Raw genomic sequence first — 24,224 nt, 5'->3', positions numbered from 1 at the left:
AGCTGTAGTCCAACAACAGCTGGAGACTCAAGTTTGAGAAACACTCTGCTAGGCCTTACTTACAAGTAACTATAGATGTGGAAGGGCAAATTGTGTTTTCTTCAGCGCGTTTAGAGACATTGAGCCTGCACATGCACCATACAGTTAAAGCACACCCACCCTCGAAAGGATACTGGGAACTGTAATTTACCCCTCACAGAGCTACAATTCCCAGCACCCTTAACATACTATAGTTTCCAGGATTCTTGGTGTGGGTATGTGCACTCTTAATATATGGTGTGTATGCAGCCTTAGTCTGCTTTGCTTTGAAATGCCATTCTTTGGCTATCTAAAAAGGCCTGGTTCTAAATATATTTGAAAAAAAGGCCGGGGGGGGGATAAGATTAAAATTCTAAATTGATAACTGTAACTGTAGAACTAGCTAGTTTTCAATACTGGTGATTGCTTAAATGTTTTTATATTTTGCCTGCAGCCATTGCATGAGCTTGTTGGCTAATTGTCAGTACAGTCTTTTTTTAATAAACTAACTAACTAACTAACTAACTAACTAACTAACTAACTAACATGCCACATGTAGACTTGGGAGTGTTCTGCTGCAAAGGAAACTAGATGCCACCCGGTTTGTCTTGCACATCATTTATTGGAGGTTGAAATTAACACTAGGAGGAAAATGCAATAAACCCCAAACAGGTGGCCATATTAAGTGCTAGGCAGTAATTAAAATTTCACTCTCAATGGTAGCATATGGTTTGATTGGAGTATTGTGACCCAGGCTAGATTACAGTATCCATTGGTCTCAAAAGAGCTCAAAGTAATTACATTTTTGGCTACCTGTTCCAAATAACTTCCTTTCTATTGGGCTTAAAGGGCACCATCCCAAGTTGGTTATTACAGCAAATTATGCTTATTTGATAAATAAATTGCAAATTGGATTTGTCTTCCCATGAGCCCAGCATTTTTTTCTTGCCAGAGGAGGGTGATGTAAGTGTACTGTTGTTAAGAATTGGATTTTTTGGGGGGTAGGGGTGACTAAAAAAAGCTCTGGCACTTTAGTTATTAAAATCAAATTCTTGATTAACGTAGCGTTAATTTTCACAGATAGCAGCCCACTTAACTACATCCGTTAATAATTCCCCTTCCCAATAATTTGGAGAGTTGTCTTAGCCTTTTCCAAGAAAGTTAAGCCAAACTTATAAATCTTTAGCAACTAATACTTATGCTACCAATGCATTAAACTTAATCAGCCCTGTCTAATTCCTCGAACTACTACAGAGTGTAGTTGTGAACGTTGCAGTTTTTCAAATGACTTGAACAGCCAGAATGAATGTTTCCTTGAATTAAAATATGCAGAGGGTGCTTACGCTCATGTGACAACTGTGCTTAAATAAACAGACTTGTTTCCTAAACGGTCTTGCAGCACAACCCTTCATTGCCTACAGCATTTTCTCACAAAAACTATTATTAAACTAAATTTCTGTTTTGTTAATGCTGTATAAGCATATAAAGAAATATGTAGTAGAGTTCTGATGCACTGGGGAAGAAACGGATAAGGTTTTTCTTCTACTTTTTTTTTGGAGTGGGGGGGGGAACCTCAGACAGATTGCTACATGCTATTTATTTTCTCACAGGATCTCACCACAGAGGAATTTCAAATCCTATAACAACATCCAAGATCACGTACTTTAAAAGGAAATATGTGGAAGAAGAGGACTTCCACCCCCCACTCAGCAGCTGCACACCTAAAGTAAGTTTCAGAGAGCAATCTTTAGGAAGCCATCTGCCTTGAAGCCGAATGCAACATACATGTGGATCCCAGCTAGCAATCAACCCAGGCACGGCTTAGCTTCAGCAGAGTGGCACCCTTGTGGGCCTTCAGACTCTACTGTGTTCCACTGCTTGTATCTGAAAATACTCCACCTGGGTTACGTCCATAATTCATTTCCTGTTTTGTTTTTTGTGTTTTTAAATATATCTGTATCTGCTTTCCCTCCACTTGCACTCAACTAGTATGATGAATTGAATAGCTGTCACTTTTGCTTTCTTTACGACAATCAGATATAGACACCCTGAACGCTTATACAGCCGTACAGTCATATCTCAAGTTGAATGTGCTTCGGGTTGAGCTCGTTTGAGTTGCGCTCCGCGGCAACCCGGAAGTAATGGAGCTCTTTACTTCCAGATTTTGCCACTTGTGCATGCGCAGACGCTCAAAATGATGTCACGTGCATTCGCGGAAGCGGCGAAACGCGCCGCGCCGTTGCATCTTGCGTTCCGTTCGGGATGTGAACGGGGCTCCGGAATGGATTCCGTTCACATCCCGAGGTACCACTGTACCTTGGTTGACGAACGCCTTGCAAGTTGAACGTTCTGGCTCCCAAACACCGCAATCCCGGAAGTGAGTGTTCCAGTTTGTGAACATTCTTTGGAACCTGAACGTCTGACGCAGCTTCTGATTGGCTGCAGGAGCTTCCTGCAGCCAGTTGGAAGCCACACCTTGGTTTCCGAATGTTTTGGAAGTCGAACGGACTTCTGGAATGGATTCTGTTCAACTTTCTGTATACCCAATGAGTCTTGGAGCACATTTCCTTTTTGCTCCTCAGTGAGTACCTAAACTGGTTGTTGGAATGCATTTCATTTCATTTATTGCCTATATTTCATTTTCCCATTCCTGGGAAGAACCCAAAGTGGTCCATAGCAAGCACCTCTGTTAAGACAACATATCAGAATAATCAATATATTAAAACATAGCACATGTAAAAATATAACACAAATTAAAGTCACATACATCTCTAAACAATAGTACAGCAAACCTATTAAAGCCATACAAATTAATTCAATAATAAGGTTCCTCCTTCATGTCACCATTCAGTGTCTCCATACTTAGCTTTGTGTGTACACAGATGGGAGCTACTTCTCTGTGGGATGATCCCATGTCTCTGAACAATGCATCTGAATAGCCTTCCAGCCATGTGCTCTAAACTTCTAGGCTCTCAGGTTCATACTGGATGAGGCAGATGAAACGTGGGTTGGCCCTCACTGGGACACTCCTGGCATTCTTCTTGCTGCTCCCGATCTGCTGGATGGCAAATGCTCATGGTGTCCAAGGGAAACACCAGGAGTAAAACAGAGCAAACAGCTCTGTCCCTGGCTTTCCACCTTTGCAATCCACCACTGCTACCACTCCCAATTCTGCTACATTGCATGATCTTCCTCCCCCACAATATTGAATCCCAGTTACCTAGCAGATAAAGATGGTGGTAGCCAAAGACATTTTGGAGGCTGGGGCAAAGCATACAAATGTCACCTTGTTCAATGGCGTGAATATATATATATATATATATATATATATATATATATATATATATATATATATGCAGGTTTTGGTGTCTTCGGGTGTCTTCCCGTGTAAGAGTTGGGGTGTCTAGGCGACGTTTCGACGAGGTCTCACTCGTCATCTTCAGGCTGGTGCTTTCGGCTTCTTGTTACTGGAACAGAGCAGGATCTCAGTGTTTGAGTTCCTATAAATACTGTTGAGGGGGTGTGGTGTATAGCCTCCAACGTTCTGGGCACAGAGGAAGTTCCCAGGTTAGTGTGTCTTTTCTTCTTTTGTTCATTAATTACTTGAGGGATATCTTGAGTGATTTCTTGAGTGATATTCTGAGTACCACTTAGGAGGGTCATTAGGTGTGGATTAGTTGCTAAAGCTTTCGTGTCTTGACCTCTTGACCTTGTGAAGAGTTTTTTCTGAGAAGATGGCTGTACTGCACTTAGTTGTGCTCTGGCTTGGCTTCGTGTATAGGGGCGAGCTGTGGTTTTGTGCCCTGTGCCAGCCAGATCTGTGTAGGGATTGCAGGGGGGTGCAGCATCCGGAGGTGCCACTATGGTTTGGCTACTGGATGGTGTCTGTAATTTATCTGTGGAGAGGGTCTGGGTTTGGGTCTGGTGTGGTTGATTGGAGATGGCGTTCTGTGTGCCTCTGGTTCTGGTGTCGGTTTTTGTGGGGAGGGCTATTTTCCAGATGTCTGGCAGGCGGGACGTATCGTCACGCTTGTTCATGTTGTGAGGGTGTTTCTCTATCTCGATGGCTTCCATGATTATTCTCTTGTGGTGGTGTTCCATGTTAAAGAGCAATTTGGAATCTGAAAAATTAATTTCGTGTCCTGTTTCTTTCATGTGTTGGTAAAGAGAGGAAGTTTTTTCTTCTTTTTTGACGGCATTCTTGTGTTCTGCGATACGTGCATTTATTCGTCTGTTTGTTTGTCCAATGTACGTGGCTGGGCAGACTTTGCAGGGTATTTCATAGACCCCTTGGTTTTCTAACTGGATTTTATCTTTGGGGTTTCTGAGGATATTGGCTATTTTTTGGTTGGTGCAAAAGGCTGTTTTGATATTGTGTTTATGGAGGATTTTGCTAATTTTATCTGTAGTGCCCTTGATATAAGGAAGGAGGGCCATGCCATTGTTTTCTTCTGTGTCTTGCTTTTTGGGGGGTGTTTCTTTTTGGATTAGCTTCGTAACCCTGTTTTGCTAGTATCCGTTGGCGATTAACACATTTGAAAGATTCTGTAACTCAGTTGTCAAGTGGTCTTTGTCAGCCAGGCGTTTGGTTCTGGAGATGATATATATATATATATATATAATAGCCAACAAAACAATTGAGAATTTGCTATTATTTAATGGTGCCCCCAAATCTACCGCCTGATGTAGGCTGCTTCACCTGGTCTAAATTGTAGGATGAAACTTGGGCAAAATATCCTGGGTAAGGACTGATTGATCCCATTTAGATAAATCTGGGAAATGCCATCAGATTTTACTGATGGTGAGGGAAGGAATGGGATAGAAGCATGGGAAAATCCTGAATCATGAGCCAGATGTCCAAGCTAAATCTCAACTCAGCTAAAAACACATTGGACAGCCTTAACCTTAACCTTCAGCTGTAGCTCCTTGCACCTAACTAGAGCCCACCTTAAGGGGTTGTTGTAAGAATCATGAGGGCCAGTTTACATCTTAGAATGGCTGTGCATTGGTGGACAGGAAGCAATTGCATTTAAGTATTCTTTCCCATATGCATCGCTACAATGCTGGTCCTTGCTCTCACACTCCACGGTCCACGCAACAATAGTATGATACATGTGCCAAGGAGCCTTTTGCCAGCTTGCTGCTGGACTGAATTAAAAGTGCTGCCATTTGCCTTCATTGCCTGAGGCTCACACACCCCTGAGAACACTTTCCCTGGCATAAGCCCTGCAGCAAGCAGATATGTTTTGGGCAGTAGCTCCAAGGCTACCCTCTTCTAATTGTGGTACAAAGTTGCTCCTCCCTCATGTCCCTCTGCAGAACTGGCTTAGATCAGTCTTAGAAAGTGTACCGCATGGGTGTCCTGCTAAAGCCTCTTGTTCCATTTTGGGCTGCAGTCCTAAACACATTGACTAGGGAATATGCCTCGCTGAGATACCAAGGCTTGCTTTTGCACAAACACGTATAGGATTGTGTTGTTAATGTGGGGTTTGCAAAACACACACACAACCCCCCCCCCAAAACCCCCATACCATTAAAAATAATAAAAATGTTCATCTTACTGTTGCAGGATGTGTTTTGGTTTTCGATTTGGTTAGCCACTTTGAGCCATTAATTAGTCAGCTGTAAGCATGATTTTTATTTTATTTTTTGCTTTGTTTTTGGTATTGCCACCTACACGTGATGGCTTTTCATCATCCTGCATGTTGAAGTGGAATTTCTATTCTGTCCCTATAATGTATACAAATTTCCTTGGACCCCTGAGAAAATCACAGTATACTATGACTTGGATTTTGAGAACCACAGATGGAAGGAAGTTTACAAAAGGGGATTTTCTCATCACTTTCTCCCAAGTGTCCTGCTCGGGGCCCTTTGAAAGCTTTTCTTGAGGGTCAGTACCGTAAATCCTCTTGAAAAGTAGGAATAGGGTTTGCAGACCCTGCTGAGGAGTGAGCAGAATTCACCCATAACTGATCAGAGCCAACTTCTATGACTTTTAGTATATATTTTGTCTTTTTTATGCTGTGAACTGCCCTGAAATCTATGGACAAAGGGTGGTATACAAATTTAATTGACATTGATAATGATAATGATAATAATTCTCCCTCCATAGCATCCAGTTGTGCCCCTTCTGCTATTGTTCAAGGGTTAGGTGTTTATTTATTGTGACAAGCAATTGCTTTACATTTCACTCTGCTGAAGGCTCAGCCATTCAGATAGCCACAATAACATTAAAAAGCAACTTTGTTTTCCATTCACATACTATTTTTCATCGGGACACGTAGCAAATGCTGCTGTTGTTGCCGTCCTTGTTACTATATTCCCACAAATTCCAAACAGAGGCAAAACGTCTGCAAAGGGAAGTTTTAATGTAATATGTAGCTTTGCTTCAGCATACTCATAAAACAATGCTCCAGAGCAAGAAAAAAACAACAAACCACTACCACTTTTACCTGTTTGCTGTTCCTGGTGGCATTAGCTGAAATATGAAATGTTTGAGAGACAATGGGCTAAAAAACTGAAACAAAAACATGGACTTTGTTCCCCAAAAGCAGATTTACAGAATAGCTCATCATAGTGAATGAAAAGAAATGGAATACTGTATAGCTAAAAGTGCCACTGGAAAAGAATAGTCCTGAAGATCACTCCCAGTGGATATCAAACTTTCTAGTTTCTGAATCATAGTAGGTGTCGGTATTAGGAAAGCAGTGTTTTACAGAATACCCACTGTTTAGATATACAGTTCTTACCTAATTCATTGTTCACTCCCACCCCTCATGAGATCAGGTAGCAATTTTGCAGACCTTGCAACTTAGATCTTCCTTTTCAGCCTACTGAAAATATACTACGGGGAGCAAATTAATGTATAAGAGCATTGCAAGCTTGCCACATTGCCCAGACATCTGGAAAATTAAGCTTTAAGCCCAGGGGAATGTTGGATTCTATGCTTCATGTGCATCATGACCTTTTTGCTAAGTAAGGTTGCCAAATGTGATGGTGATTTTTGTAAAGCAGATAGTTTTCCACTGGGAACTGGACAGAGACCAGCAGATAGTTTCACAGAAAGCTTTGCAGCCTGCCAGATATTTGTTGGTTTCTAGTCATGGCAATAGTGACTGCAACTGAACCAGGGACTATAAGAGGTCTTTAAAAAAACCCAAGAAAAACCCACCACTGAGTGCATACAATGAACTTCTTGTATAAAACTGGGTTTATTTCAGAAACAATATTTCTGAAGCAGGGTAACTAATTACTTCATCTTTTTTTCACTTATAGCGTGCTTTTTTTGCATTGCATATTTCCCCTAGAAATAGCCGTTTGTTAGAAATTAATAAGGAATTCCGTTTCAAAGTGGGATAGTGCAAAGCCTGGAACTAGTTTCTAAAGCACCAGAAGTGTTGTCAAGATGCAGAGAAGGTTTTGCTCAAAGGGAAAGGATACTGCATTGTTTTGAGAGAGGCTATGAGAAAAATGGACCTTATTATCTCCATAGGAAAGATTTTTCCTCTCTGCCAAAATTCTTTGGCCACAAGGGAAAATCGGAACAAGAAAAACAAGACACAGAGAGGAATAGCTTTTTCTTCTCATACAATATTTACGTATGTTTTGGCTTATCTTAATCTATCAAGAGAGGAAGAAAGGAGGCAATTGTGCCAAGAGCAAATCTATGGGCTGGTAGCCCACGCTTCCTTCACCAAGGCTTCTGAACTTGAAGAAATTCTCTGGAGCTTTCCCCACTCTAGCCTGCTGCATAATTAAATAGATGACATCACTTCCTGTTTTCTGTATCTGCTTCTGCTCCTATGCAAATAGCAAGAAGCCGCTTCATAAAACAGGAAGTGACAGTGTACCTTCAGGTGGCAGGAAGAAAACAGGGAGGGCAGGGGCTAATGACCACCAGAGACAACAGCAGCAGATGATGGGGCAGAAGGTTGCAGCAGGAAACAGGCACAGTGACAGAACCTGTCACAGAATTTTGGATTTGATGTCCCGCTTTATCACTACCCGAAGGAGTCTCAAAGCGGCTAACAATCTCCTTTCCCTTCCTCCCCCACAACAAACACTCTGTGAGGTGAGTGAGGCTGAGAGACTTCAAGGAAGTGTGACTAGCCTAAGGTCACCTAGCAGTTGCATGTGGAGGAGCGGGGACGTGAACCCAGTTCACCCGATTATGAGTCCACCGCTCTTAACCACTACACCATGCTGGCTCTCACAGCTGACACCAGTTGCCACATTACTTTTTCTTTCTTTTTTTAATACAATTTGTTTTTTGTGGGTTGAGGAGGTTGGGTATGCTGCTCAGTGAAGCACCAATGGAGGTTCCAGGCATGTCCATCACCATCCTTTCCCTGGAATGCTTCTTGGATCCATCTAGAAAACCATTGGGGAAGGTACTGCAGCGAAAAGGGGAACATGGCGAAAGTAATCTTCCCTCTTTTCCAGCATGAATTCCTGCGGGATTGCAGTCCCTTTGGCAAACAGAAGGACAGCTCTATGCCTTATGATAGGAACATATAGATACTTAAGGGTTGCTGAGTTCATAGTATCAGAATTGTAGTGCTGGATGAGACCCCCAAGGACCAGCTAGTTCAGCCCTCTGCAATGCAGGAATCTGAACTAGACCATACACAACAGACAGCCTCTGCTTAACCTCTGCTTAAAAAACTCCAAGGAAGGAGAGTCTCTTGAGAGCCTGTTATGGATATGAAATTAGCCTGTGTATTAAGGAAAGAAGCTTTTTTCCAGATAAAAACATCTCTGGTTAAATTAACCCTCTGGTTAATTCACGTTCCTGCAAATCTCATTTGAGTCATTTCTTCATTAGAAATATTTTTCCCCTGCCATGGAAGCTAACGGTTGTTGGAGGAAGTATGGTACTGCTCAAAAGTACAGATAATTTTTGGTTTGTTTCAGTTTTTCCCCTTTCTGCATATATACTATTCTCCACAAGGACACAGTTGGCTCAAGAAGATTCCTCACAGCTGAACTAACATTGAAAAATGTCAATATTCCAGCACCGGAACACAGGAACATAGGAAGCTGCCTTATTATAATTCAGACTGTTGGTTCATCTAGCTCAGTACACGCCTGGCAGCAGCTCTCCAGGGTTTCAGACAGAAGTCTTTCCCCAGTCCTACCTGGAGATGCCTGGGATTGAACCTGGGACCTTCTGCATGCAAAAGAGATGCTCTACCACTAGGCTACAGCCCTTCTCCTGGGACCATATGGTCTCGATTCCTTCAGATCTTGGCTATTGACTAACTAGCTTTCCTGGGCTGCACTTTGGTAATGACAAGCCCACTAATCAGCTACTGGTTTGGGGGAGTTGAATGTGCTGGAGGGCAGGGCGGAGAAGTCTTAAAACAGGCATGTTCTAAGTCTGTTTTGGGGGCCTAATCCGGCCTGCTGGTGTAATCCCTGCCCCTGTGGCAATTTATTTCCTGGGGGGAAATCCCCAAAATAGCTCAACAACTTCAATCCTCAAAGAAGCTCAACAACTTTGGGGTAAATTTGTAAAAAAAAGGCTCAACAACTTTGGGGTAAAATCGTAAAACTTCAATCCTAAAAGAAAGGTCAATAACTATGGTTGGCCCTCATGCTTGTTCACTTCATTAAATCTGGCCCTCTTTGAAAAATGTTTGGGCACCCCTGTCTTAAAATAAATATGACTGCCCTAAGTGTTAAATGATGGTCAGACAGGTAGAATCTCAACAACATGTTTCAGCTGATCTGCATTACACCAATAATAATAATAATAATAATAATAATAATAATAATAATAATAATAATAATAATAATCGCTGATCTGGCTGGGTTTCCCCAGCCACTCTAGGTGGCTCCCAACAGAATATTAATAATTTGTTGTTGTCATCTCCTCTCTCTTTCATCTGTAGACGATATCCGTCTTTGAGGAGCGGGCGCATATCCTTTACATGTCTTTGGAAAAACTGAAGTACATTGATGACCCCGAAGTCTACTTGAGGAGATCCGTCCTCATAAACAATTTAATGAAGAGAATTCATGGGGAAATCATCATGCAAAACAACTGGTGCTTCCCTGCTTGCTCCTTTGGGGGGGCCTCTGCCCAGGAGTGGTTTGTTTCTCATGACTGTCCTTATAGAAAACGCCTTCGGATGGCAAGGGAGGACTGCGAAAAGATCCACACCTGCTGTTTTTACCAAGAATGCAACAGCCACTATTTAAGTTTGCCATCGTCTGCTAATTCTGCAATGGGAAATTCCTCTTCTTCTTCCTCCTCCTCCTCTTCTTCCTCTTCTTCCTCCTCCTCCTCCTCCTCTTCGATATCTATGCCAAGTTGTTCCCAACAGGCGGAATATGGTGTTGGCAGCACCCCAGTTTACCGGAGTGATGATCAGATACACATCAATGAAATTTTCATTACTAATGCTGGGCTGCATGGGCACCAGGACAAGACCGTATTAACCGATGAGAAAGGAAGCCACAATATAGAACGAGACCGTGCCTCAGATTGGGAGCCTATGAAAAGTGACCATGGCATTGCATGTAAAAGCAAATGTTATGATTATTTTGAGACGGGGCGTGTTGACAAGAGCAACATGAACGAATCTTGGAAGAAATCCTTACGGAAAAGGGAATGCTTACCAGGTGGCAAAATATGTTGCAGTAAAGGAAGTAAAATATGAACCACCTTCCTAATAACTGCAGTTCTAAAGCACGCACAAGCATGTTGAATTTATCGAACAATATTTCATTCCGGATGAATTTTTCTGATACTTTTATACCGCCAATACAATCATATCACAAGCTTCATGGATAGTTTAAAGGACTTGGCAGCAGAGTGCGTTGGAGCGTATGTATGTATGTATGTATGTATGGTCTGCATCACAGAGCTATTGATACATATATGGAATCTTCATAAAGAGCTCAGTTGAATTGCTATGTGTATTTTAGCTTTTGTCACTGAGGAAAACCAATAAACCAGATGGAGAAAACACACAACCCTTTTCACCTAGCCCCCTGGGGAGTCTGACATGTATTAAGAGGAATCTCCTTTGTGCATATCAATTAATTATATATCTGATAAATTATTACCAGCAAAGGGGGAGGTCTACTTCTTGCCCAAGAATAATGGCCGTGAGAAAGACTAGGGAGAGTTGAAGAGGAAAACACCCATATCGTTATCTAGTATTGATACCATTCAGATGTATTTATGTGTCTGGTTCAACTGACCCAACTGGTTGCAATAAGACCTTTTATGGAATCTTAATCAGAAGCAAACAGTTCCAGCACATGCACAGTTTTCAGCTAAGCTGCAAGAATGAGTGAGCCTTATGGTGATTTGTTGCTATAAAGGGCAGAATTTCTTTGGTGCCTTACTTTTTAATCTTAATTTTTCCAGGGTGAAAATTAAGTTGTTGTTGTTGTTTTTTTAAAAAACAAACAAACGAAAACAAAAACAGCTACAGCAGGGATGTAACCTAAACAGGAAATAAAATAATAATAACAGGGTGGATCGAATATTATTAGAAACCTGTATCCTTTGAAATACTGTGTTTGATTTCCTATTCAAATGCATCTATTCTTCGTTTTTGCTCAATTGCTTTTTGATTTGCCATAGTTAGGAAGGATTGAAGAAGAAGAAGAAACAATAGAGAGATGTCTCTTGTAAACAAGCATTAGCTGCTTGAACATTTCTATGGCAACTGTCTGTTGCTGTGATTTTTCCCTTTTTTCCCCTGGTATAATGAAGTTCATGAACCAGTGGCATGCTTTATACTTTATTCTGTTTCACATCATTTTCTCTCTTTAAAATTGTAAAGAGCATGTACTGGGGTTTCATATAACTTTAGGGTTTTTTTATTTTGGGGAAGAAAAGCACAATGTTACTAAATGATGTGGTGATATAAGATTTTATCTGAAATGAATGTAAGGGTTTTAATTTTTTTTGTTAAAGATTATCTTGGAGAAACAGGGGGGATAATCTTCAATTGTAAGAAGCACATTTTGTTCATTTTCAGGTGTCTTCAATTTAAAACACACATTTTGAGCAGGATCTGGCTGAAGTTCAGCCCGTTTGAATCCCACACGTAACAGGGGGAGGGTTAGGCACACCATGAATTTTGCCCCACTGAAATCGCCAAGATATTTTGATTGCTGAAAGAACCAACCAACCAGATTGGGGGGGGGGACACACCCAACTCTTTACATTTATCCTCCCCACGGGAGAGCAAGACCTGAATTAAGAGCAATCTTAATTTTAGCACAACGCTTAACTTTGACTGAATCTTGCCCTTGTTTTTGTTTAGGGGCAAATGAAGATCTTCCTTTAACTGAGACTTACTCTATGTTTCGGTCACCACAGAATTCCAAATTATCAGCAGGGTGTATTCAATTGTAACCTCCTGTCTCACACACCCCACACAAAAGAAAGGTGTGTGTGTGTGTTTGATCTTCATGGCCTGTTTGCTGTTTCCTTAAACCTCTATTTTTTATTCCCAGTGCAATAGCCACATGGATTACTCAAATAACTATGGGCACTTCCAGATTGTGCTATTTTCGAGTGGGATTCAATCATGTACCAGCAAATTCAGATTGTGCTGTTGATTTAACCTGCAAATCCCCCACCTGCAAATTCAGACTTTTTGTGATATGGAAAGTGATGGGAAAATGTGCTGGAAAACATCTAACCTACCCATAAACAAACTGGGATGAAGGCACAATAAATAGGTCATCGGAAAGTGACTTCTATAGTATCTCTCAAACCTCTCATTCCTCACCCTACAGTCTACAGGTTGCAGACAAAGGGGCCAAGTGAGACTAATTAACTATTCAGCAGCTCCTGTTCACCTATGGGCACACTTTTGATGCAGTTCTCAGCCAGGATGTGATGGGAAGGACTTCTGCCAGAGGGCTGCTGCCAGCCAGAGCATACAATATTTGGCAAGATGGATACAGTGTCTGGCATGGTATAAGGCACTTCCTATGCTCAGGTTTGACCTGAGAACCATTCGACCTAATTGCAGATATGGAAGGTCCATTGTAGCTGCTCAAAATAGATCCCAGGGATTATCTGTATGGTGGTGGCCTAGGTACCTGCAACTTGCAACCAGTGAGAATTTCCCCTGGTTTTATTTTAACAGTGGAACTGGGAGCTCACTGTAGGGACAAAGCTGAAAATGTGGGAGGGATTTTAAACCAATTTGAAATATGTAGGGTTCAGGAATGTGAGTGGGCAGTGCAGTGGGTGACCTTGCTGTACCCTTATCTGTTTGTGACACCCATGGGCCACCAGGTTAGCCAAGCTGTTATGCTTCCACATCTGCTGCAAGCCAGAGCTGAGCAGGGGAAGAAGGATAATATGGGTGGATTTTAACAGAGCTTCCAAATCTGAGAACATGGGACTAGTCAGAGAACTACACAAGCAAGCAGATGGGGCAGGTGAGGGACACTCCAACAGCTGGGAAGGGATGCAAACCAGGAAGCTCAAGACCTTAGGAGCCAGCCATGAAGAAACAAATCCTTGACCAGGGACAACTTCATTACGGATTTCAGTGTTTTCCTTTGTTCTATTCCACCCACCCACCCTCCTGCATTCTTTTTAAAACACCTAGGTGAGATTGCACAGTAGACCAACACATTCTGTTGTCATCGTTAACAGCTTGTCATTTGCATAAGGTATGATTGTGTTGAAGATATTTCTACCTTTCTTGGGTGTATTTCTTGGAAATACAAAGACAAAATTCTGCAGAGAATTAAATATAACCTTTATCTATGCCAAAAGCAAGAAATTTGCAAGGATGATCAGTTCTAATATTTTTAAAAATTATCCTACCTTATTTCTCCAAGACAAAAGCATTTTTAAAAATTGCTATCAATATTAAATATAGGTCTCATTCATACAGTGTATGAGTAGGATCATTTAGTCATTTGTCCACATGGACCATTTTTTTAAAATTGCTGGTTTTTCTTGTGTTTATATTCAGTTGAGAATAGAAAAATCTGTTCTTTTCCAGTATATGTCAAACATCTGATGTTTTAAGCTTAGATATTTAGGTACTTGTATACTAAGTGGTGTTGTAGTAAAGTGAGTTTTTTTTCCTTGATATATATTTATTAAAATGATTAAAAAAATCATTTTGATTTAAAACCTTTAAATGTGGTGGTTGTTTATTTCGCCATCGAGAAACAGCATTTAAGTGAAATGTTTCTGTGGGCAAAATATATGGCTGATTCTGTTCCTTTTGGCTAGATCAACCCAAAGATTAAATTTCAGATCACTTTGGTATGTCAATCTATTATGCCCACTTTATATATTGATAAATGCCTCTTGCAGTTTGCAAGCACTAAGACTTTCCAGCTAAAACAGATAATCCCTCTTTCCCTTTTCCTTAATCTGATAATTGTCGACAACATGTGTACATGAAAATTGCCCCGGATTTGGACAGCAAATTCCCTTCTTCTAATGTGAGGCTGCTTTGCAATTCCCACCGCTCAACAATGCATCCCCATTTTGCTTTTCCCCATGTGGGAATGAAGGCCAAAATCAGTGGTGCATCTTGGGGCTTCAAATTTCAGTGGCACCCTGTGCGACACCAAAATTCAGCACCCCTTTTAACTGGTTGTGCTCCCTTAAATCCACCTCTGCCACTCTTACGAAGCAGAATTAATGCTGTTGTTTAAATTTCATGGGGAAGATGTCAGACATTTCCAGTAACTGGAAGCCTCATTCTGAGGAACCACTCACTTCATTAGTGGGGCTAAACCAGTGAGGCCTACCCCTGATCACACATACTCTGCCTAGCTCCAACTGTGCACAGATAGCAGAGTTGGGGCCAGCCAAATTTTGTGATATTAGGGGCAGAACTAGCTGGCAAAGCCCCATTCCACAGCTTACACTTCAACAGAAGGTGTGAGTAGTTTGCCGGAACAGGGCTAAATTATCTTGGACTACACGAACATGAGGAAATCCATACAAATTGGGATGATTCTAGATGGCCCATGAAGGGATTTGAACTCATGGAATCTCCTGCTCATGGAATAAGGGGGGAGGCAAATCCATTTCTGCAGGTGGCAGCCTCCACTGGATTAGCAACCTTTTTGTAAACATAAGGTCCTCTGACATCCAGGAAAGGAGACTCCATTCCCTCTAAATTGGATTGGCAGAACAAAACATTAGAATATGCAGTTAGCAAGATTAGCAGCAAGATTCAGAGATTATACAGGCCAACATTTAACAGAGAGTGGGACATTTACAGAGTATACCTAAAATAACATTGTAAAAATCTAAATTCTTTGGCAGGCCTGGATTGACTTCTGCAAGAAATAAGAGAATTTTACAAAACCAATACAACCAAAACAACTTAGGAGAGAGAAAATTAAGTGAGTAGTCAAAAATGTAATTTAGGAACCACAATGGGGGGATTGGAAATCATGTTGGAATCAGTTATGTATGAATCTAATTTTTTTTGTAATTAGTATCGATTTTGGATTGTTTTTGTTAACTGTTTTGTGTTGTTTTGTTTCTAAAACCAATAAAGCATAAAAAAGACATCCAGGAAAGTGCCAAGGCGTACGTGCTAGTGAGACTGAATTTGCTGCCATTGGCAGTACTACAGAAGAGAGTCCATAAAATACCACTTGCAGAGAGACTATGTCCCTGTGAACAGAATCCTATAGAATCAGTTGTGCATGTTCTTTTGCACTGCCCCTTGTATCAGACAATTCAATCTAAGTTCCTCAAGCAGTGGTGCGGTTTATGCAGATGGAGATAGTAGCCAGGTTTCTGCAACGTGCCACGAGGATTCGTGAATGTTATACAAGAGTATTTTAATTTGTTAGATGCAGATTTTTTTGAGTGATTTTACTGTACCAAACCTTTCGGAATTTTGCCTATATACCAATAGATTGATTGAGGAAAGTGCCACTATGGATCCAAGCCAATTATAACAACTTTGTATTATAATGCATTTGTATATGTTAATAGGCACATCGCCTTGTTATTCTTATAACAACCCTGTAAGGTTGATTTTTATCTCCCTATTGTAGAATTGGAGGGCAGAAGGCTAGGACTCCTCTGTGTGTTCATGGCAGAGATGGAAGATTCCAACAAGGGAGTTTCTCATTTGTAGCCCAGTCTCTTAGCTGCTGCCCTATGCCTCCTCCTCACATGTGGAAAAAGACTTCCACATACATTGTTGTTGTTTAGTCAATTAGTCATGTCTGACTCTTCGTGACCCCATGGACCAGAGCATGCCCGGCACTCCTGTCTTCCACTGCCTCCCAGAGTTTCGTCAGATTCATGTTGGTCACTTCTATAACACTGTCCAACCATCTCATCCTCTGTAGTCCCCTTCTCCTTGTGCCCTCAATCTTACCAAACATCAGAGTTTTTTCCAGAGAGTCTTCTCATGAGGTGGTCAAAGTATTTGAGCCTCAGCTTCAGGATCTGTCCTTCCAGTGAGCACTCATCCACAACAGGCATCCACATACATATCACCAGCTAAATCAAGAACTTCAAGCATAAGCCAGATATGCATCCCCAGGCAGGTACCATCGACACCCACTTCAGTACTTTCAGTGAGATGTGTTCAAGGATACACATTGATAAATGTATCCTCAATTCTATCCTGGAATATCATGACCCTTGGGGTCCCTCCCAACTCTATGATTTTATGATAAAACCAATTATTACTTTTGACCAGGGTTGGACTGTGGTGTTCAGCTTTCCACACTGATGTAGAAGAACCTTAAAGATTCTGATATCTTCTTGAGTGAGTGAAGCCAACACATTTTTATATAGAAAGATGAACACAGACAGACAGACAGACATTTCATTCATTCAAATCATTGGAAGAACATCCAAAGGTGTGTGAGGTCCCCTTCAATTCTGACTTGCAAATTATTGATGTAGGACAAAATCCTCACTTGAAGAATTCTCAGTGCAATCCTATTCTTGCTTACTCTGATGTAAATCCTGCTGGAAAAATTACAAAGGAGAGCTGGGCCTAAGCAGCAAATCTTATGGGGAAAGGTGGAAGAAATATTAATTTTTGATTTTTAGAAATTTAAAGAAAGGGGAGAAAGGGGGGAAGGAGTTCACTGTATTCACTGAGGGTAGGACAACAAGCTCTAGGTTCTAATTCTGAGATGTGTGTTATAATTAAACATTGGGGAATACTTTTAAAATGTCTGAGCATATCAGCAACACAGTAAGTAGCACAGGGGTACAGTGGTGTCTTATATCCTTGGAGGTTTTCAAGAAAAAAAGAGTGTGCAGGCAACTAGAAAGGCTGTGAAGAATGTCCTGCTGGGCAGAAATTAATCCTTATATGTAAAGTTGATTGGTTCCCCTCCCCTAATATTTTTACTGGGGGGAAACTAAAAATAGAACATTTAATAAAATAATATGTGCCTAAGGGGAAAGGATTATAGGACAAGATTGTCCAGAGCTGCTTGTCAGAAAGTGGGCTCTAGCTAGCATTATGGATGGATGGATGGATGGATGGATGGATGGATGGATGGATGGATATCCCACCTTTCCCCCAAAGACACAAGGCAGCATTCAACGGTTTATGCAGGCAGCAGGTTAAATCAAGGATAAGCATACTGGGTCCTGCCATTTCTTGAAGCCTAACGAGGTAGAACCTTTACATTTCCAAGGCCACATACCAAGACCACATTACTTGGAGAAGTAATGAATGACATCTATCACAGGAGCTCAGCATCAGGGCCACCTACCCATGAGGCAAGGTGAGGTGACCGCCTCATGCTGCAGGATCCCCAGGGACAGCAGATCCTGATGTTGATCTTCCTTTCCTCTTTATTCCTGATGTAGATGTTTCCTCACCGTTCTTCTGTGGTGGTGGGTAGGGGACACCATTTTGGGGTTGCTTCAGGTGCCAAAATTTGCTGGGCCAACCTTGCTTAGTATACGGACCTCCTCCAAGTAACACAAAGCCCATTAATTGTTATATTTACAATCCCAGAATGGAGTAGGCCTGACAAGAGTACTCAGACTTGCCTTCTAGCGTGTCAGGGAAACAAGGCAATACTGCGCGGGGGGGGGGGGGGACAAGAATGGAGGCTGGGGGAAGGAAAGACCCACGCCTGTATTTATTACAACAGACTGTCTTGCAAGCTTACCAAATGGAATTTGGAACTTTCAAATGAGTGCATTGGTTACAATTCACAGACCCAATTTCACCCCTTCAATATTCACCTTCAAACAGTAAATTCCAGGGACAGTAGTGGGTCTCCTCAAACAACCACTCTCTGAAGCCATTTCTGTCATCTCCCTAAGCTTGTGGGCCCCTTCCCTGCAGCTCTTTCGCCAGCATGACAACGTCTTACTAACGTACTTGAAATTAAATCTGATGATTTTACCTTAAAGTTGCATTGGCTAGCCCTCGGCTTGCTTCCTTTTGAATTTGTATTTGAGTTGGCTGCTTGCTGTTTTTTCTTTTCTTTTCAAGAAGCTTAGAAGCTCTGTGCAGCTCTTGTTAATTTCATTTCATCTGCAAGTTAGCTCTCACAATGATGCTGCTCAGGCTTTTTTCTGTCCTCGGTCCACAGTTGTGGCATTAAACTGAAAACTCTATCACAGTAGGCATTAGACACGCCATCTCGGAGTATTCCCTTTTGTTTGTTGTAGCAAATGTAAACTTTAAATAAAAATGGAGGGCCCCTGATGGATTCACTTTGCTTCAGATAGTTCTGCAACTGAGAAATGGGTCAGCAGTTAACACATAAATGTAAAAGCCAGATAAGACTGCAAAATCATTCTGCAAAATTATTCAAAAATGACACAATTGTTAGCTCATTGCAATGATTTTCTAGAAGTATGCTTGCAGTATCGACTGGCCAGGTGGATGGCATCTGTAGTCCCAAACCTCTGGACTGCACCAGGTTACGGAAGGCTGATATATGTTGTGAAGAGGTTTAATCAAAGAGGCATCTAGACAAACTCTTCCACAAAGCTATAAAAATGTGAAGGTTTCACAAGCCATCATCTATAATTAGTCAGATCAGGAATATTTCAGACACACACCATTTCCAGTCATCCTTTTATAAAAATAGAGTATCACTTCTGTTGCTGAGGCAGATGGAAAGAATTGGCTGTACTATAGTACACAGAGATTCCCTTGTGATGTTGCAAACTATCTCTCTGAGGTCCAGTTTTATTTTAATGTAAACACACCCCTGGCAGTCTGCCCAGATCTTCTGAAGCAGTTAATCCAGCTCAGATTAATTCTGAGAATGTGAGAGATGCATCCAAGACCATCTAAGGCTCGGTATTGGCCCCTGTGAACTGAGCAGCTATAAATGCTGGGCGTGCAGAAGCTCATTAGGATGTCAGGATGGGATCTCCAAGGCTTTCCAAAGAATAGATAATGCTGTGACAGCAAGGCCCTGGATGAACTAATTGTCACATAAGCAGCCTCTGGTAAGATTTGCAATGTCTCAGATCAGATTTCCAGGCCCAGCCAGCTCATCATGCAGTCACATCTTGGTTTAGGAGTAGCCATACACTACTATTCCTTCCTTTCTAGGATGCTGTGCTAATTGAGCATTCACAGCACTGATCTCGAGGTCTATGGCACGTTCCTTTCACATCTAAGAGGGACTCTGTGGACCAGGAACCTCAGAACAAGAAGCAGCTAGCTTTCCAGAAGGTGGGTCACTGAGGCTTACCAGGAGGGGGCGAGGCAGTGGAGAGGCTGGTGCAGTGCAAATGCACTGGCAGGAACCCCATATTAAGTCCACTGGTACATTTGCACTGCACCAAACTCCTCACTGCTTCACGCCCTTTTTCCTTACTGGAAAGCAACAGTGACCCACCTGTCAGGAAGCTAGTGCAGCAGCTCCTTCCCACATATATGATCTAGTTGAGATCCATGCATTACAGGGGGTTGGGGGAGAAGACTGCTGGGGGTCCCTTTCAATTCTACAATTCTGTGATTAAGCAAGGCTTTGGGCCCATCTGCCACTGCATGTTGGTTCTTCAAGGCCACTGTACAAAATGAGGTACAAAAATCCGAGGTAAGGGAATATAGCTAGGCAGCAAAGGGACTAAGAGATCAGGGGCGGAGAACCTCTAGCCCACGGGTGTCAAACACAAGGCCCGCGGGCCGAATCCGGCCCGCCAGACCTTGTCATGTGGCCCGTGTAGCTGCCAGCCCGCTTCCCCCTGCGAGGCGGCGCGCTGTGGGCGGGGATGGGGGGCTGGAAGGCGGACGGTGGAGAAAGCGAAAGCGCTCCCTTCCCGCGCCGTTACTCGGCCGGCCTGAGAGAAAATTTCTGAGGCGGCGGCGGCCTTTGTCCAGGGTCGGGGGGCCATAGCGGGACTTTGCCCCCCCGGCGGCCTGGAGCATCTGGAGCTGGGGCGGCTGCGGGACCCGCCGGGCAGCAGCGGCGGTGGCGGAGTCGCCGCCGCTGCTTCCTCCCCTTCTCCTCCTCCTCCTCCTCCTTCGTCTTGCTTGCCGTTGCCGCCGCACTCGTCTTGCTCGAGGCAGGCCTGGAGCCGGGACAACCCGGGCTTCAAGCCCGAGGAGGAGGCGGGCGAAGCGGCCAGGGCGGCTGGCGGGAGCGTGGCAGTGGGGGCCGTGCTGCAGATGGGCGTGGTGGAGTGGGGCCGAGGAGGGGTGCCTTCGCCCTCGGAGCCCAACGCCCGGGAGGGCCCGCCGAGAACGGGAGGCAGCGGAGGTGCAGGCGGCGCGGCAAAAAGGAGGAAGGCGGAGGGGAAGGCAGGCCAGCGGCCTTGCTCTGCCGGAGGCGCCCCGACGCCGACGCCGCGTTTCCCTCACGAGGAGACGGGCAAGGAGGTTGCTGAGCAGCCACCGCCGCCTCGCCTCGGCCAAAGGGATGGCACGCCGCCTGCGAGGTGAGTCGCCGCCCGGCCGGGCCCTTCTGTCGCCCTTCCCGGCTCGCATCTCTCCTGTTTCACCTTATTACTTTTATGTTACTCGCGAGTCTTCTGCTCTGAAGACAGATACAAATAATCCGTTCAGCTCTTCTGCAATCTCCTTTCCCACTTTTAGCACACCTTTGATTCCCTTGTTGGCCAAAGGCTCTACTACAGACATGTCCAAAGTCCATTTTGGGGGCCTAATCAAAAAAGCTCAACAATTTCAATCCTAAAAAAAGCGCAACAACTTTGGTTGGCCCTCACGGCCCTTCACTTCATCAAATCTGGCCCTCCATGAAAAAAGGTTGGGCACCCCTGCTCTAGCCTATGGGGGTCAAATTTGGCCCACAAAGCTGTTTCCCTCAAAACGTAATTTGTGATGTCAGGCATGGAGCAGCCAGAGGCGTGACAGCAGACGCAGAACAAGGAGACTTAAAGTGTGCTCCTGATTGTGCATTGGCAAGGGGAAGTAGACTTCGACTGCCAAGTGTGGGCCCATGAGGCTAGCTTCTGGAGTGCAGAGTAATAATAATACTAATAAATAATAATAATTTATTATTATTATAAATTATTATTATTATTTATACCACGCCCTCCCCAGCCAAGACCGGGCTCAGGGCGGCTAACACCAGCTATAAAACAATTGATTAAGATACAACTTAAAAACAAGATTAAAACACAACATTAAAATGCAGCCTCATTTCAATAGAAACTCAAATCAGAAACTTTTTGGGGATGAAAACGTCAAATCTTCACCAAGGCTGACTATTCAGACTGGTCCTACGTGGGCCAGAAAAAGCCAGGGAAGTCCCCAAATAGGAGTTCCATCACAGAAGGAAAAGGGAAAGAGGGGGAGGGGATCCAAGTTGATTCCAAGCCAAAGGCCAGGTGGAACAACTCTGTCTTACAGGCCCTGAGGAAAGAAATCAGATCCTGCAGGGCCCTGGTCTCATGAGGCAGAGCGTTCCTGGTCTCATGAGACAGAGCCAGTGTTGAAAAGGCCCTGGCTCTGGTTGAGGCTAATTTAACCTCCTTAGGGCCTGGGACCTCTAGGGTGTTGCTATTTGTGGACCTTAAGGTCCTCCACGGGGCATACCGGGAGAGGTGGTCCCATAGGTATGAGGGTCCTAGCCATGAAGGGCTTTAAAGGTCAAAAACAGCACCTTAAATCTGATCCTGTACTCCACTGAGAGCCAGTGCAGCTGGAAAAGCACTGGGTGAACCGAAAAGGTTCCCCACCCCGGCTATATGTGCTGATAGCAAATGATTCTCTAAGTGCCTAGTATGGAGAAAGGGGATAGAAAAGCCCAATATTACACTAGAACTCCTGGATGTCCAAGGAAGCTGGATGTTGGCACCTGCAGGGGACATGAAAGAGAGCTATTCTTCACGCAGCACATAGTTAAACTATGGGATTTGCACCCGGTGGTGGCGTTAAAAGAGGATTGGGCAAATTCATGGAGGATAAGGCTATGAACAGCTACTACCATGCTGGCTGTGCTCTGCCTCCATAGCTGGAAGCTGTAATGTTGCTGGATTCTACACTCTGGTAACTGTGGGTGGAAAAAATGTTCTTGTGCTATGGTGCTGCTTGTGAGTTTCCCACAGGCATCTGGTGGGAACAGGATGCGACACTAGACGAGCCTTTGGCCTGATCCAGTAGCCTCTTCTTCTATTCTTATGCTTAAGTGCCTAGCTAGTATTTGGGCAGCCCGGATAAAGATGATTTGGTTGGTCCTAATAAAGTGATTGCCCAACTGTGGATTTTGAGTATTTTCTTTATGAACCACCTTAACCACCTTTGCTTTTTAATTTTTTAATTCTTAGTTTTAGTTTTTAAAAAAACAACTTTACAAGCATTGCTTGTTTCATTCTTTTTGGTTGTTCCTCTTCATCAGAAAATGTTTTTTTTCAGCTACTCGGAGCTATTAGATGCACTTAGGGCCAATTCACACATGTTATGTGTATCACTCGATATCTCAGCTGACACACACCGCTTCATTCATCGCCGAATGTGCAAATTGCTTCCATTGAAAAGTTTTGTGTTTGGCATAGTATGAAAGCACCATTTGATCTGGAACGGCTGCAAATCATCATATTATGGCATTTATATGGTGTTTATTGATAGATGCAGTTGTGTGTGTGTGTGTGTGTGTGTGCGCGCGCGCATGTGTGAAATCTTCACAGGGGTTTCTGAACATAAGTTCTTGTTCAGAACTGTCTTGCTGTCTTGATGCCAATAATGCTGTTGGAACTTTCATCTGTGTGAAGGCAAAGAAAGGATGTTACCTGCTGCTAGTTCGAGCTTTCATGGACAAATCTCCTTTTCTGAACGGTATTCTACATAGCTGTCGTAGGGGAGAAGGAAGGGCCATAGCTGTGTTATAGTGGACATACTTGGCACGTAAATAGTTCTAAATTCAATCCCTGGCATCTTTAGGTGGGGATGGAAAGCTTCCCATTCAGAATTCTGCAAAGCTCCTACCAGTCAGTCAGATCTCCTGAAGGTCCGGTTTGGTCCGCCCTAAACTTTAGGCACATATTTACCGTATTTTTTGCACCATAACACTCACTTTTTTCCTCCTAGAAAGTAAGGGGAAATGTCTGTGCGTGTTATGGAGGGAATGCCTATGGGTGGCATGCCTACGGATTTTCCTCCTCTAAAAACTACGTGCGTGTTATGGTCGGGTGCGTGTTATAGAGCGAAAAATACGGTATTTATTATATTTATTATCCCACCTTTAGCTTCCAAGGATCTCAAGGTGGCACACCCTCCTCCCCATTTCACCCCCACAGCAACCCTGTGGGGTAGGTTAGGCTGAGAGACGGTGACCGGTCCAAGGTCACCCAGTGAGCTTCATGACTGAGTGGGGATTCGAACCCTGCTCTCCCAGTCCGAGTCCGACACTCTAACCATTATGCCACACTGGGTCTTTCTCAGACTAAGGACCACATAAGCCCCTCTGGGCAGACAGCTGGGACTGGGGGCACGTGACAGTGATAGGTGGGGCCAGAGGGAATTTTGAGCAAAGCAATGGATGCAAATGCAAACAGATGCAAATTTGTTACTGCTTTCACTTTCAGGAATGGCCTCTCTCCCTCCTAGTAGCAGCAGCTGCACAGTCCATCATGCTTTGGTCCCCTTTAATCGATCTGGTTCCACTGGATCCACGCCACTTTCGGATTGCAAAAATCGCTGCACATGTGGGGAATTAATTGTTTGAATCCAGTCGGAGGGCCTGCAATTTTAGAAGTAGCAGAATCTTTCAGAGAAGGTGAAGAAGGCTGCCCTCTTCCCCTCCTCCCAACCCGCTTCGCTCCT

General features: G+C 43.3%; 1 protein-coding gene across 3 annotated transcripts in view; it reads left to right on the top strand.

Annotated features, from left to right (window-relative positions):
- The window catches only part of SERTAD4 (SERTA domain containing 4), a 33,310-nt gene extending 19,156 nt beyond the window's left edge, over window positions 1-14,154 (top strand). For all 3 annotated transcript variants that reach the window (XM_081186089.1, XM_081186090.1, XM_081186091.1), the window contains exons 3-4: window positions 1,629-1,744; window positions 9,912-14,154. In XM_081186089.1, coding sequence (XP_081042215.1) covers window positions 1,629-1,744; window positions 9,912-10,682 — 887 coding nt within the window. In that variant the 3' untranslated portion in view covers window positions 10,683-14,154. The remainder of the gene's footprint in view (window positions 1-1,628; window positions 1,745-9,911) is intronic.
- The last annotated feature ends 10,070 nt before the right edge of the window (window positions 14,155-24,224 follow it).

Source organism: Podarcis bocagei (assembly GCF_964188305.1).
Source record: "Podarcis bocagei genome assembly, chromosome: 3".
Taxonomy (NCBI): Eukaryota; Metazoa; Chordata; class Lepidosauria; order Squamata; family Lacertidae; genus Podarcis; species Podarcis bocagei.
This window is presented reverse-complemented; position numbering and strand designations above follow the sequence as displayed.